Here is a 15000-nt window from a genome sequence, read left to right as displayed (position 1 = left end):
GGGGGCCAGCTCCATTAATAATGAACATGATAAGAAGGGCCTCGCTCTAAAGAAGCCTCGCTCTAAAGCCCTATTAGCGCCTCGCGCCCCGCTCCCCGCTCCACAACCGCTCTCTCTCGCCTGCCAATCCACTCCCACACCCACTCAAATGCTAACACTAGCCACGTGTGCATTCTTCCATGCTGTGTGTGTATGTATGCACGCATGTGTGTGTGTGTGTGTGTGTGTGTGTGTGTGCGCGTGTGCATTTGTGTATGTGTATGTGCCTCTCTGTGTGTGTGTGTGTGTGTGTGCGTGTGTGTGCATTTGTGTATGTGTATGTGTATGTGCCTCTCTGTGTGTGTGTGCGCTTGCGTGCATGTGTGTTTGTGTCTGTGTGAGTGTGTGCGCGTCTGGGTTATGTGTGTGTGTGTGTGTGTGTGTGTGTGTGTGTGTTTTCAACTGACTTAATGTGTTTGTTGCTGGTGAGGGGGCCAAAGGGTGCTGATGGTTGGTGTGTGTGTGTGTGTGTGTGTGTGTGTGTGTGTGTGTGTGTGTGCTGATGGTTGGTGGTAAACAACAGAGCTGATTTAATTGGCCTTGCTCCCAGGGTGAGGAAGGGTGTGGGTGGGGGGGGGCTCTACCCAGCCAATCAATGAGTGGTATTGTCCTAGAGTGAAAAGTCAGTCTCTCTTATTTGTGCTTGTGCATGCTGTTTTTCTCATCACAGTCATATGATTGGGTCCCCCATCCTCCGCATCTAAGTCAAGATGTTTTGCCTTTAAATTCAAAGTAGCCAAGTGAGGATACTAGGTGTCTCTTAATCAACATACGTTAGCTTTGAGTATTTTCTGCATGATTTACCACTTACCGTCTAAGCACAATGTTAGGGAGCCCTTATTAGGCTATGTGTGTGTGTGTGTGTGTGTGTGTGTGTGTGTGTGTGTGTGTGTGTGTGTGTGTGTGTGTGTGTGTGTGTGTGTGTCTGTGTGCGTGTGTGTGTGTGACGTGTGTGTGTGTGTGTGTGTGTGTGTGCGTGCGTGTGTGCGTGTGTGTGTGTGTGTGTGTGTGTGTGTGTGTGTGACGTGTGTGACGTGTGTGTGTGTGTGTGTGTGTGTGTGCGTGCGTGCGTGCGTGCGTGCGTGCGTGCGTGCGTGCGTGCGTGCGTGCGTGCGTGTGTGTGTGTCTGTGTGTGTGTGTGTGTGTGTGCGTGCGTGCGTGCGTGCGTGTGTGTGTGTGTGCAGCCCCACCTCTCATTGAAGGTTTTGTTGACAGCGTCTCCCATCTTCTGTTTCCCTTGCAGGGGCGCGGTGAGAGTGGACGTGGACCTGCAGGCTGTGGACATCAACCAGTGCTCCAGCGAAGGCTGGTTTGCAGGGACCCACACATGCAACCAGACCAGCATGGAGGTGAGTGGGCCGGGCCCCTGGGGCTGCAGCTTTGGCACAAGGAGACCCCAGACATTGGCATTGAGTAAAGCTGAAGGGAGGGGACCCCAGACAGCGGCATTGAGTGAAGCTCACACACACACTCAGGCAGGGGGACTGCCAATGGAAACTAGCCTTTTGGCTATAATTGGGTGCATTTACATCTTAATGTTCATGAATGTGCACTGTCTGTCCCTCTTGATTAAATAAACTAATTGATTGATTGATTGATTGATTGAAGCTGAAGGGGAAACTGCAAAGCTGTTTGTAGCTTGCTGTATCCTCCTGGAGAAATTAGTAGATTAATGTCTAGGCTGCAATTTGATATGGCTGTGTAGTCAGAGGTGATCAACTTTGTTTTATTCCCTCTGATTTTCCCCTTTTGAAGAGGAAATGTATACACTTTTCATTATGTCTTACTAATGTAGAGGACATGAAATGGATCATACCCTGTAAGTCTGTTATGAGCACCTAGTGAGAAGGCCACCCTCCGCAGCGTTTCCCAAAAGTGTCATTGAAAAACTACCACAGTTAAATGACAGAGAGACACTCTCTCTCTACGGTTACCGTAACCTATGGTTACCATGGTGGTTGGCCAACAATGGTTTCTGGAATTGCAGTCCAGGTTAGCCAATGAAGGAGTCCTCCCCATCACTCTCACATAATGTTCTTACAGTAAAGCTCTAAACAAGCTTTGCATCTGCGGGTCACAGTCAGACGCGTCTCTGCCATCCTAGTACAGGGGCAGAGGTGAGGGGGGGGGGGGTGGCGTGATGCCCGCTGGTGGGCACATCTGATGAGATGCACCTGATTTGTTCGTCTCTTTGCTCAACACAATTTGATGTGGCCCCCCCCCCAGGCTGTTGAGTGGCCCCCCAGGCTGTTGAGTGGCCCCCCAGGCTGTTGAGTGGCCCCTCAGGCTGTGATGTGGCCCCCCAGGCTCTGATGTGGCCCCCAGGCTGGCGGATAACGCTCAGTGGCGCTGATGTTTGGGCCGAGGTTATCATGAGAGGAATAGATTTTTGACAACTGCTATGGCCCTGGCTCCTCTATAATGCATGCAATGTAATGGATTTCAGGAAGGTCGCTAAATTATTAACCTAACCACAGCCACTGACGGACAGTAGTGTGTGGAGGTGTGAATGTGTGTGTGAGTTCTGTGTGAGAGTGTGTGTGTGTGTGTGTGTGTTTGTATGTCAGTGTACAAGTGATTTTTCGAAGGTGAAGAGATAGCTGTTATTAGTGTTTACATGTCCACTCCACTGTGGACATGTGTTCTTTGTTTTTCATTGTGTGTGTGTGTGTGTGTGTGTGTGTGTGTGTGTGTGTGTGTGTGTGTGTGTGTGTGTGTGTGTGTGTGTGTGTGTGTGTGTGTGTGTGTGTGTGTGTGTGTGTGTGTGTGTGTGTGTGTGTATGTTTGTATGTCAGTGTACAAGTGATCTTTGAATGTGAAGAGATAGCTGTTATTTGTGTTTACATGTCCACTCCACTCCACTCTTATGGCCCCCGGTGTTATTTGTGTTTCATTGTGTGTGTGTGTGTGTGTGTGTGTGTGTGTGTGTGTGTGTGTGTGTGTGTGTGTGTGTGTTTGTGTATGTGTCTCTCCTCTCCACTCCTCTCCTCTCCTCTCCTCTCACCCGCCTCTCCTCTCCTCTCCTCTCCTCTCCTCTCCTCTCCTCTCCTCTCCTCTCACCCGCCTCTCCTCTCCTCTCCTCTCCTCTCCTCTCCTCTCCTCTCCTCTCCACTCCTCTCCACTCCTCTCCTCTCCTCTCCTCTCCTCTCCTCTCCACTCCACTCCTCTCCTCTCCCCTCCTCGTCAATAAGCTGACATCATGGGCACAACCCCCGCCTCGCCCCCCTTTAGACTGAGAAAGAGGTGGGGTAGGTGTGGGAGGTGGGGTGTCCCTTGTGGGGGTAATGTTATAAATAGCAGCGTAATCAGTATTTGAGTGTTGTGTTGTGTTGTGGCGCGATAAAGCAGCTCTGAGCCCCTGAGCCCCTTCATATGCAAACACAGGTTAATTTCCTTTCATTAATCAGCTGGCTGGACAGTGGGAGAGAGAGAGAGAGAGAGAGAGAGAGAGAGAGAGAGAGATGGACAGTGGGAGAGAGAGATAGAGAGAGAGAGAGAGAGAGAGAGAGATGGAGAGTGGGAGAGAGAGATAGAGAGAGAGAGAGAGAGAGAGAGAGAGAGAGAGAGATGGACAGTGGGAGAGAGAAAGAGAGAGAGAAAGAGAGAGAGAGAGAGATGGACAGTGGGAGAGATAGATAGAGAGAGAGAGATTTTTTTTTTTGATTTTATAAAAAACTTTTATTTGTAAACAGTAACGCCAACTTACACCTTATTCAAAACAAACGGAAATGAAAATCATCATCAAATGAGCACACAGTTTTTTTCCACAGAAATATTTGCCATTGGTTTGCAGAAACAAAAATCACTGTACATTATAACACACAATTGAAACCAGGCTCAGTTATTCCAACACAGGAGCAAACAATATTACAAGTCATACAAAACCCTTCCTTACACATACATATAAACTAAGTAGGCTTAGTTGTTTTATCACGCAACTTTTTCCTCAATTTGCTCAATATTTTCCGGAGACGAAAAACATCGTTATCCTCAAATGCACCCTCCCTCATGAAACAGACAACATCGTTAACAAACTGCGAGCAATCAGGAAAATACAGTTCCACCTCCACTTTCCGCAACCCTTTCGTGTCGCGTAGGAAACTGTTAATTGCCTCTGCAGTATATTTCGTTTCTTCGCTGGAGAGCTGTGCCTCTCCCTGCGAACACTCGGACCAGTTTGAGTCAATGGATTCGCAATCGCTATCCAGATTACCACTCGTGTGTGTGTCTTTTTTCACTTTAGACCCGGTAACCTCCACCGGGTCTATCTTTCTCTTCGCCGGTACTTTAAAGACTGGGTCTATGTCAATAGCCTCAGCCTGAGCCACATTCACTGACGGTTGAGGCACTGTCAGTGTCTTTACTGAATGCCCCTTCTCATTAGCAGTTTCACCTGGCCCAGCCGCAGCTACCTCTGCCACGGCTGGCTCAATCAGCACCGAATCACCGGCCACGGCTTCGGGGCAAAGCACAATCAGATCCACTACGGACTGAAGACCGCCCTCAAGTCCGCTTCCCTCGGTCCCATCCTCCGAGGGTTCTACCTCAGTGTCTGGGGGAACAACTATGGGGGACTCAGCCACATTGGTTTTGGCTGGAGTGTCCTCCTTTGTGTTGCCCTTTTTACCGGGACAAAAACGCCCGATGTGTCCTATTCCACCGCAACTGAAACATTTTAACGCAGTGTCTGACGTTGCATACACCACATAATCGAACCCGTCCACCCTTAATTTGAACACAAGCTCAATCTCCTCCATGCCACTATTTAGGACCATGTATGCTTGCCTTCTAAAAGACACTAGATGTCGAAGTAGGGGCGATTTACATCCCAGAGGGATTTTTCGAACAGATGAAACCAGCTTGCCATAGCGTTGCAACTCTTTAACAATAAGCTCATCTTTGATGAACGGGGGTACATTTGAAATTATAACTTTCTTGGCGGGGGTACTGAGTGGGAGGACTGGCATGTAGGAATCATTGAGTACTATACCCCTCACAATTACCTCATTAGCGTTCTCAATTGTGTTGAGAAACAACACCACCGCATTATTCATTCGTGAAGCCGACTTCACGTTACCGTGCCCAATTAAATTTCCAACCGACAAACTAACGTTCTCCACACTTGCGGTGCATTCAACTTTGATACCATGAAGGCGCGTTAGTTTGTCAAAATCCATGCTTCCCGCGGCCGCCATACTCCCAGCAACAAGCTGGTCGCAGACTCCACGGGGAAACAAGAAGTGATATTTACAAACACCCAGCTAAACCAAAACCTCAGTAGTTGTAAAACTAAAGTGCCACCAAAATAATTAAAACGATTAAACACATATAAACAACACACAAAGGGAGAAAAGTTAGAAGTAGCACTTGCTCACTCACACTCACTCACGGAGCTCACACACGCACGTCCACTCAGGTCGAGAGAGAGAGAGAGAGAGAGAGAGAGAGAGATGGAGAGTGGGAGAGAGAGATAGAGAGAGAGAGAGAGAGAGAGAGAGATGGACAGTGGGAGAGAGAAAGAGAGAGAGAGAGAGATGGACAGTGGGAGAGAGAGAGAGAGAGAGAGAGAGAGAGATGGACAGTGGGAGAGAGAGAGAGAGATGGACAGTGGGAGAGAGAGATAGAGAGAGAGAGAGAGAGAGAGAGATGGACAGTGGGAGAGAGAGAGAGAGATGGACAGTGGGAGAGAGAGATAGAGAGAGAGAGAGAGAGAGAGAGATGGACAGTGGGAGAGAGAGAGAGAGATGGACAGTGGGAGAGAGAGAGAGAGAGAGAGAGAGATGGACAGTGGGAGAGAGAGAGAGAGATGGACAGTGGGAGAGAGAGAGAGAGAGAGAGAGAGAGATGGACAGTGGGAGAGAGAGAGAGAGAGAGGGAAAGAGAGATAGCCGTGTGTCCCTCCTTCCTCTTCCTCTCCTTCTTTTCCACACGCATCATCAACTCTTCTCCCCACACAACGCATGCCGAGGAGCGGGCAGAGGGGAGCTAATGAGGCCTGGAGCAGCTGGGAAGATATTGCAGCCTTAACATTACACACCTGCAAGACAGGCTTACCATGGCCCTAAATAGGTGGAGTTTGGTCTCAATAACATTACACACCTGCAAGAGAGACTTATTATGGGCCTAAATAGGTGGAGTTTGGTCTCAATAACATTACACACCTGCAAGAGAGACTTATTATGGGCCTAAATAGGTGGAGTTTGGTCTCAACGGAGTTCTGATATTGCAGACTGTGTACAACCCCAAAATATCTGTGTATGAAATGTCCTGTCTGCACATTATGTCTTTTCAAATGGTCTTAGAGGAAAGTGGTTGCAAGTATGTATTTGATTGTCCAGCTTGAATGCTAGGGGAGGTGTTGACATCCTCTCTCTCTCTCTCACAAACACACACACACACACACAGAAGGAGAAAGAGAGAGAGAGAGAGAGAATGACAACCAACACACACATTTATATTCAAGGACTGAGATAGATAACCTTGTTTGTCTGACTTTATTAGATGATAGGATTACCGTGAACAGTAATTCAGTTAGTCTGACATTAACTATGCAGAGCCATGATGCAATAAATGATGAATAGTTTATTAACAGACAGAAGTAGGTTTACTGTTACAACTATATTAAAATAAATTGAGGGTAAGAGAGAGAGAGAGAGAGACAAAGAGAGAGAGAGAGAGAGACAGACAGAGAGACAAACAAACAGAGAGACAGACAAATAAAGATCAGAAAGAGAGAGAAACAGATATAAGGAGTTTCTGGCAGTTTTTCAGTTTGTTGATAATAAGACCATAAAATGTCCAGTCTCTTGTTCGATTGCATTTGTTTGCCATAGAAGCCTAATCAGTTGTATTGAATCCCCATGAGTTGTATTCACCGTTACATCCCTGCTTCATAATGACAAGTCAAACCTACACTTCACTCTGCTCAGGGACAACAGATTGTCCACCAGATACCACCAGTAGTGTCTGAATACTTACTAGACTGAAACTGAAAAAAAGTCAGTGGTCTGTTTGAATGGGGAGGGTATGAGATATGGAGCTGCAGTGACCAGTAGTCTGTTTGAATGGGGAGGGTATGAGATATGGAGCTGCAGTGACCAGTAGTCTGTTTGAATGGGGAGGGTATGAGATATGGAGCTGCAGTGACCAGTAGTCTGTTTGAATGGGGAGTGTATGAGATATGGAGCTGCAGTGACCAGTGGTCTGTTTGAATGGGGAGGGTATGAGATATGGAGCTGCAGTGACCAGTGGTCTGTATGAATGGGGAGGGTATAAGATATGAGTGGTTGCAAGCTCTGTTAATGTTGATGAGGTTTTTCAGTTTGTTGATAATAAGACCATAAAATGTCCAGTCTCTTGTTCGATTGCATTTGTTTGCCATAGAAGCCTAATCAGTTGTATTGAATCCCCATGAGTTGTATTCACCGTTACATCCCTGCTTCATAATGACAAGTCAAACCTACACTTCACTCTGCTCAGGGACAACAGATTGTCCACCAGATACCACCAGTAGTGTCTGAATACTTACTAGACTGAAACTGAAAAAAAGTCATATGTGGATATGACAGTTTGTATTCACATTTGAACATCAAGCCACACAGCCATTTCCAGCTGCGCTTCTCTTTGCCTTGATTCATTAAATAATATATATGACCCCTGTTAAATGGAACAGCAGCACTGACCAGTGGTCTGTTTGAATGGGGAGTGTATGAGATATGGAGCTGCAGTGACCAGTGGTCTGTTTGAATGGGGAGGGTATGAGATATGGAGCTGCAGTGACCAGTGGTCTGTTTGAATGGGGAGGGTATGAGATATGGAGCTGCAGTGACCAGTGGTCTGTTTGAATGGGGAGGGTATAAGATATGGAGCTGCAGTGACCAGTGGTCTGTTTGAATGGGGAGTGTATGAGATATGGAGCTGCAGTGACCAGTGGTTTGTTTGAATGGGGAGTGTATGAGATATGGAGCTGCACTGACCAGTGGTCTGTTTGAATGGGGAGGGTATGAGATATGGAGCTGCAGTGACCAGTGGTCTGTTTGAATGGGGAGGGTATGAGATATGGAGCTGCAGTGACCAGTGGTCTGTATGAATGGGGAGGGTATAAGATATGAGTGGTTGCAAGCTCTGTTAATGTTGATGAGGTTGAACAGCTGGACTAACCTAAGCAATCTCTTTCTGTTTTCCGTTGAGGCCAAGAAAAGAGATATTTTGTGGAAAAAGCAGAATTTCTTTTTTTGCCATCAAAATCGGGCCCATAGAGGCGAAGCAAGGAGAGGAGGAGAAGGCTGACTCCCTGCTTTGTCTATCGCCAGAGCTCTCTAAAGACTAAAGTCTATCTCCAGAGCTCTCTAAAGACTAAAGTCCAAACCATTGCCATCGATCCACCACTGGAAAGTGGCTCCTCCCCCCATCGAACATCTCTGAGTAGCAATGGATCTGACAGCTGACTTGTGTGTGTGTGTGTGTGTGTGTGTGTGTGTGTGTGTGTGTGTGTGTGTGTTTGAGTGTGTATGTGGATGTGCAAGTGCATTCATGGGCCTTGTGTGCGAGTGTTCATTTGTGTGTTCAAGACTCTGTAATTATGCCTGTGTGTTTGAATGTGTGTGGATGTGTGTGTGTGTGTGTGTGTGTGTGTGGGTGGGTGTGTGTGTGTGTGTGTGCGTGCAGGCTTCGTATGTGTGTGTGTGTGTGCGTGTGTGAGTGGGAAGCGTCTCCCGCTGCGCAGTTCAAACCAGCCTCTCTGTTCCGCTCCTGCTTTCCGCTAGGGTTCAGATGGAGAGCGTGTCTTCTCTCTCCTCGCTGCTGAGCTGAGAGAGAACGTCTCCTTCCCAGTGGAAGTTCTAGTGCCGATAATTGGATGGTTGAACGTGGCGTGTGTGTACACTTCCACCAGATCTACGAGAAGGAAAAGACTGTGTGTGTGTGTGTGAGGGGCTCATTCAATTGCAAATGCAGTAGATTTGAGTTCCTTGTCCTTATTAAGAGAGAGAGAAAGAGCAAGATAACGTAATGGTTGTTGTTGTTGTTGTTGACTTGTTTCTTGTTTATTTTCCAGTCACACAGGATTGAAGATTACTTGTGTTTGTGTATGTTGTGTTCTACAGGGTCAGAGTCATTGAGAAGGAATCGATTATTTTCTCTTCTTTTCCCTGGTTGTGCTGTGGTGGTGTTGCTAATAATAGCCTGTGATAGGGAGGGGGTGTGTTCTCAGACAGGGGAAGATAGAGTTTCAGACAGGAAGAGAGGGAGAGAAAGCAGACAGAGACAGAGAGAGAGAGAGAGAGATGGAGGGAGAGAATAGGAGAGAGAGAGAAGAGAACCCAGGGCAACCCAGAGACGGAGATGAAATAAGGTAGAGAAGATTGTAGACTAGAGGCAGTCAGACAGAATCTCAGGTAAGAGAGAGACACATAGGGATAGAGGAAAGGTGTGTGTGTGTGTGTGTGTGTGTGTGTGTGTGTGTGTGTGTGTGTGTGTGTGTGTGTGACTGACAGAATGAGTGAGTTTGAGTGATATAGAGATAAAGTCTAAGGGGCAAATGAAGTAGCCATACGTTTTCCATGAAGCATTTGTAAATGAATGAATGAATGGCTGCGCAGTAACCAACCAGGCTGGCGTCCCGAGGCGGCCGACACACTGCCCCCGCCCCGCACACACTCACACACACACACACACACACACACACACATACACACTGATTTAGCCCCCTGCACCGAGTGCTGCCGTCAAACCCAATATATGACAATCAATTCTGCCGCTGCCTCATGTGGCCATGGGCCAGCTGGATCATCCAAGAGTTTGAGCCGTGTTATTAGCACGCGCGCGCGTGTGTGTGTGTGTGTGTGTGTGTGTGTGTGTGTGTGTGTGTGTGTGTGTGTGTGTGTGTGTGTTATTAGCATGACGAAGGGCTACTCAAGAAAATGACCACCCTTCGTCTCGTCCTTGTTCAGTTGTTTTTCATTTTAAAGTATTTCCTTTTGAAGTGTTCCACACACACACGATGAATGTGATGGAAGATATTTATTGAGGATCTTATAACACTGATTCGGTGATAAATAGCCTAAGGTTCTAAATCCATTAGGTGTGGAACCCGATAGAATGCCTGTGATCGATGCAGTAAATATGACACAGAACAATGGGAGCTCATTGTGAAGTATTTTCAATATTTGAGTTGGCTGTATGTCTTGGTCTTGCTGTCTGTCTCTCTGTCCTACTACTGGACATCTCATTTGTCCGTCACCCTCCTGCTCCAATAAGGTGCCAGGGGTCTGTGCAGAGGGGCCGGTCCCCTGCTCTGAGCATGACAGTGGGAGATGAGGATGGATGTCCCCATAAATTAGCCTAGCGCTCTATGCAGACTCTTGGCCTCAGGAGGCACTCTCTGGACTACGGAGGAGAACAAATGATCACTGTTGAAGAAGCTGGCCAGATAAGGCTGTAATCAAGCAGACTAGATGGGTAGAGCAAAGCCTGTCTTAAGGGGCAGGCTCACTAAGATTAGACTAGTATGTTTGCTAAAGTAGAATATAGCTAACTGGCTTACTAAATAAGAGACTTTGAAGTTATCCTGACTGATGGCAGCCCATTCTTGCATAATCAATGCTTTGAGTTTGTCAGAATTTGATTTTTTTTGTTTGTCCATCCGCCCTTTGAGGACTGACCACAAGTTCTCAATGGGATTAAGGTCTGGGGAGTTTCCTGGACAATGGACCCAAAATATCGATGTTTTGTTCCCCGAGCCACTTAGTTATCACTTTTGCCTTATGGCAAGGTGCTCCATCATGCTGGAAAAGGCATTGTTCATAACCAAACTGTTCCTGGATGGTTGGGAAAGGCAAAAGTGATAACTAAGTGGCTCGGGGAACAAAACATTGATATGTTGGGTCCATTGTCCAGGAAACTCCCCAGAACTTGTGGTCAATCCTCAAAGGGCAGGTGGACAAACAAAAAAATCTAATTCTGACAAACTCAAAGCATTGATTATGCAAGAATGGGCTTCCATCAGTCAGGATGTGGCCCAGAAGTTAATTGACAGCATTAACTTCATGTTATTGTCAATAAAAGCCTTTGACACTTATTAAATGTTTGTAATTATACTTCAGTCTTCCATATTAACATCTGTCAAAAATAACTAAAGACACTGAAGCAGCAAACTTTGCGAAAATGTATATTCGTGTCATTCTCAAAACTTTTGGCCACGACTGTACGTACACATTAAGTAGCCATGAGGCAGAGAATGAGGTTCATCGAGGGTTCAAACCAAAATAGCAATAAGCACTTTCAATCAGTTTTTCTTTAATACATAGCTGTGCTTTTCATTGAGGGCAGGTTCAGGATCAGCAGGTGACATTAGCCCTTCCTTTCCCTTGCCTTCCCAGAGGGCTGTTGTCATGTCACATCTTTGCCTGCTCTCTGCAGCCCACTGTGATGTTAAATTAATGAGCTGGATTAAAATGGCCGTCATGGGTAAACATGTTTGTCTTCTCTCCGTGATGCACCATTTCTCTCACTCTCTTTCACTTTCTCTCTCTTTCTCTTTTTCTCTTCCTCTCATACACACACTATCTCTCTCTTGTTCACCCCCCCCCCCCCACACACACACACACCTCTACTCGCTCACACACTCAATAACACAAACACCCTCACCCTCACCCCATCTCCCTCTCACACATACACACCCCCCCCCCCACACACACACACACACATACACACACACTTCTACTCACACACACACACTCAATAACACAAACACCCTCACCCCATCTCCCTCTCACACATACACACCCCCCCCCCCCACACACACACACACACACACATACACACACACTTCTACTCACACACACACACTCAATAACACAAACACCCTCACCCCATCTCCCTCTCTGTGGCGCACCTCATTTCTCTTCTCACCTCTCTCTCTTTTTTCCTCTTTCTTGTTTTTGCCTTCTCTATTCCTGCTGCGGCTGATGGTGTCTGGCTGTAATGGCACCAGACAGGGCACTGCTCACAGGCAGCGTGTGTGTGTGTGTGTGTGTGTGTGTGTGCGTGTGTGCGTGTGCGTGTGTGTGTGTGTGTGTGTGTGTGTGTGTGTGTGTGTGTCTGAATGTGTGTGTGTGGTGTGTGTGTTTGTGTCTGAATGTGTGTGTGTGGGTGAAGATGTGTGTGTGCGTGTGTGTGTCTGAATGTGTGTGTGTGGGTGTGTGTGTTTGTGTCTGAATGTGTGTGTGTGTCTGAATGTGTGTGTGTGGGTGAAGATGTGTGTGTGTGTGGGTGTCTGAATGTCTATGTGTCGTGTGTGTGTGTGTGTGTGTGTGTGTGTGTGTGTGTGTGTGTGTGTCTGAATGAGAGAGAGAGAAAGAGATAGGGAGAGAGAGAGAGAGAGAGAGAGAGAAGGATAAATGGAGAAATAGAAAGCAGCTGGCGATATTAAAATGAGTGTCAGCCTAACGCGATATAATTGCCTAATACCGTTTGAATGCGCTGGCGTCCGTTTGAAGGACCACCCAAAGGGACACACACACACACACACACACACACACCACCCAAAGGTAGGCCGCACCTTGCTGTTTGCCGAGTCTCCAAAGGGAGGCGGCTTGCCTGCTGAGAACATTAGCGCGCGATCGCTCCAATTACCGCAGCTCAAAACATCTGTCACTTCCACAGCTCGCGTGCTAGCAGGCAAAAAAAACAGGACTCTGTTTTACATCAGTTGGTAGACGTGATGAGCATTGGTGCATAGACCCACAGACTTTCGATCGAAAGGGCAAAATATGGAACACAACATTTTTAATTTAATTTGTTGTTGGCATTTCATCAGGCCCACAAGGAGCTCATCAGTAGTAGCGTTGCCGTGGCAATTGTACACATTTTGTTTCTTGTGAAAGTGACTGAGATACTTGTTGTTAGGAGGTGATATTGTGGCGTTGGCTGTATAACATTGCTCCCTCTCTCCCTCTCTTGTTGTCTTTCCATCTTTCTCTTTCCGTTACTGTTCTGTTCTTGCCTGATTTAGCCCCCTGCTGGTGAGCAAAGGTGAGGCAGCCTCCATGTTGGGTCTCCTGGTTTAGCTGCTCTAATGTCATCTGAGGAAAAGCTGATTAGTTCTTGTTATCTCTTCAGACGAGGCGGCGTTTTAACAAGATTAAGAATTAATAGTGCAAACCAGTGGCTGTGAATGGCTCTGTGCCCCTCTGGGAATCTGTCATAGCTGGAGAATTAGATAGGATAGGCTGAATCATGACCAATAGGATGGGGTTAGAATTTATGACCATGTACTGTATGTATGTATCTACTCCCTCTCTCTCTATCTCTCTATCTCTCCCTCGCTCTCGCGCGCTCTCTCTCGCTCTCTCTCGCTCTCTCTCGCGCGCTCTATCTCTCTCTCTCTCTCTCTCTCTCTCGCGCTCTCGCGCGCGCTCTCTCTCTCTCTCGCACTCTCTCTCTCTCTCCCTGTCTGTTGTCAAATCAAAGCAAATCAAATGATTCTTTATTGGCATGAATGAAATGACATTTTTTGCCATAGCTACAAGTTTTAGAGCGTACACATTGTTGATCAAAGAAAGAACCATGACTAGTTAAACAGTGAGTCATTATGATGTGACAGAGTATAACATTTACACATACACTGTCTGTCTGCCTTTCTCTCTCTCTATCTATCTCTCGCTCTCTCTCAAACACACACACACACACACACACACACACACACACACTCTCACTAGAAACACAGAAGGAAGAGAAAGTATTATTTGAAAGACAATGCAGGTACCCACTGAACACTTAAACAACAGAAACAGAATTTGAAACATGAATGATAATCAACACCTGGACACACATTAGACTGCTGAGTCACTCAACACCTATCCAGACACACATAAGACTGCTGAGTCACTCAAGGTCCTGTCACAACAGACCACTCATCTGCCAGGATTCAACAGAGGGGTCAGTTTACAGGACATTGTTTCGTTCTCCTCCTGAAGAAGCTTGTGCCGGTAACCATGATCAAACAAGCAGAAGAGAAGGAGAACTCACTGAAAACACTAGCCACCCAGATAGGAACTGGGTGTGGGCCAAATCAGGACCAAATCAGGGTCAAATCGGGGTCAAATATGGGTCAAATCTGGGCAGGTCTGGGTCAAATAATCTGCTGCCTGGGCAGTGAAACAGGTTTGGAGAGTAAAGGCTAACACACACACGCCAAGCAATGTGTAAATAATCTTTTGTTGTGAACGGGTCAACACATAGCAAGAGAAACGCTGCCGACGCCTGGCTCAAATCACCCCCTTTCTATTTTTTAATGGAATGGATTAATGGCACGGCATAAAAACAGCTGTCTGGTCAGGTGTCACTTGCCAGTGTGTTGGCAAGGGATATAGGTTTGTTTATGGCTGTGCTGTCAAAGATGTCCATGATCTAATAGCATTACCATATATCACTCGGCCCAAGACCTCTTTAATGAACTATCTGACCAGGATCAGGCCGTTATCATACGAGCGAACGAGTGACAACTTTCATGTTAACAGAAAATGTGGTGCAGATGCTAGTACATTTGTCAGTCACTGTCCCGGTTGTAGACACAATTTTTATCTTGGCTAATAAATTACACACAGGACCCAACTTTAGCCATCTCCATATTAGAGCACAGTGTGCTTGTGAACATTGCCGAAACAATCATCTAGCAACGATAACAGATTAATCTACCTATGCATGCTAATTACACCTTGGCTAATGCAAATAAGCTAGTTGACTGATTTGTAATTGAAAGATCCTATCTTACCTCACACTATTTAGGCTACAGAAACAGCTACACTGGACAGACATGCCAAGACCATCCAAATCCAATGCAAGTGGTCCTGTTACAAATAGTCCATTGTAGTGTTGATAGAGGTGTCTGTCTGTGACAGGTAGCCATTACTGCATAGATCACCTAAAACATTGCAGTTGCATCTAATTTAGTTTGCTTCT

General features: G+C 46.6%; 1 protein-coding gene across 1 annotated transcript in view; it reads left to right on the top strand.

Annotated features, from left to right (window-relative positions):
• gpr158a (G protein-coupled receptor 158a) overlaps positions 1–15000 on the top strand; it is a gene marked incomplete at both ends in the record, with an annotated part of 75237 nt that overhangs the window by 12191 nt on the left and 48046 nt on the right. The window contains one exon of the mRNA XM_080855739.1: positions 1283–1388. Within this exon, the coding sequence (XP_080711865.1) occupies positions 1283–1388 (106 nt within the window). The remainder of the gene's footprint in view (positions 1–1282; positions 1389–15000) is intronic.

This window comes from Sprattus sprattus, assembly GCF_963457725.1.
Source record: "Sprattus sprattus genome assembly, chromosome: 17".
Classification (NCBI taxonomy): Eukaryota; Metazoa; Chordata; class Actinopteri; order Clupeiformes; family Clupeidae; genus Sprattus; species Sprattus sprattus.
This window is presented reverse-complemented; position numbering and strand designations above follow the sequence as displayed.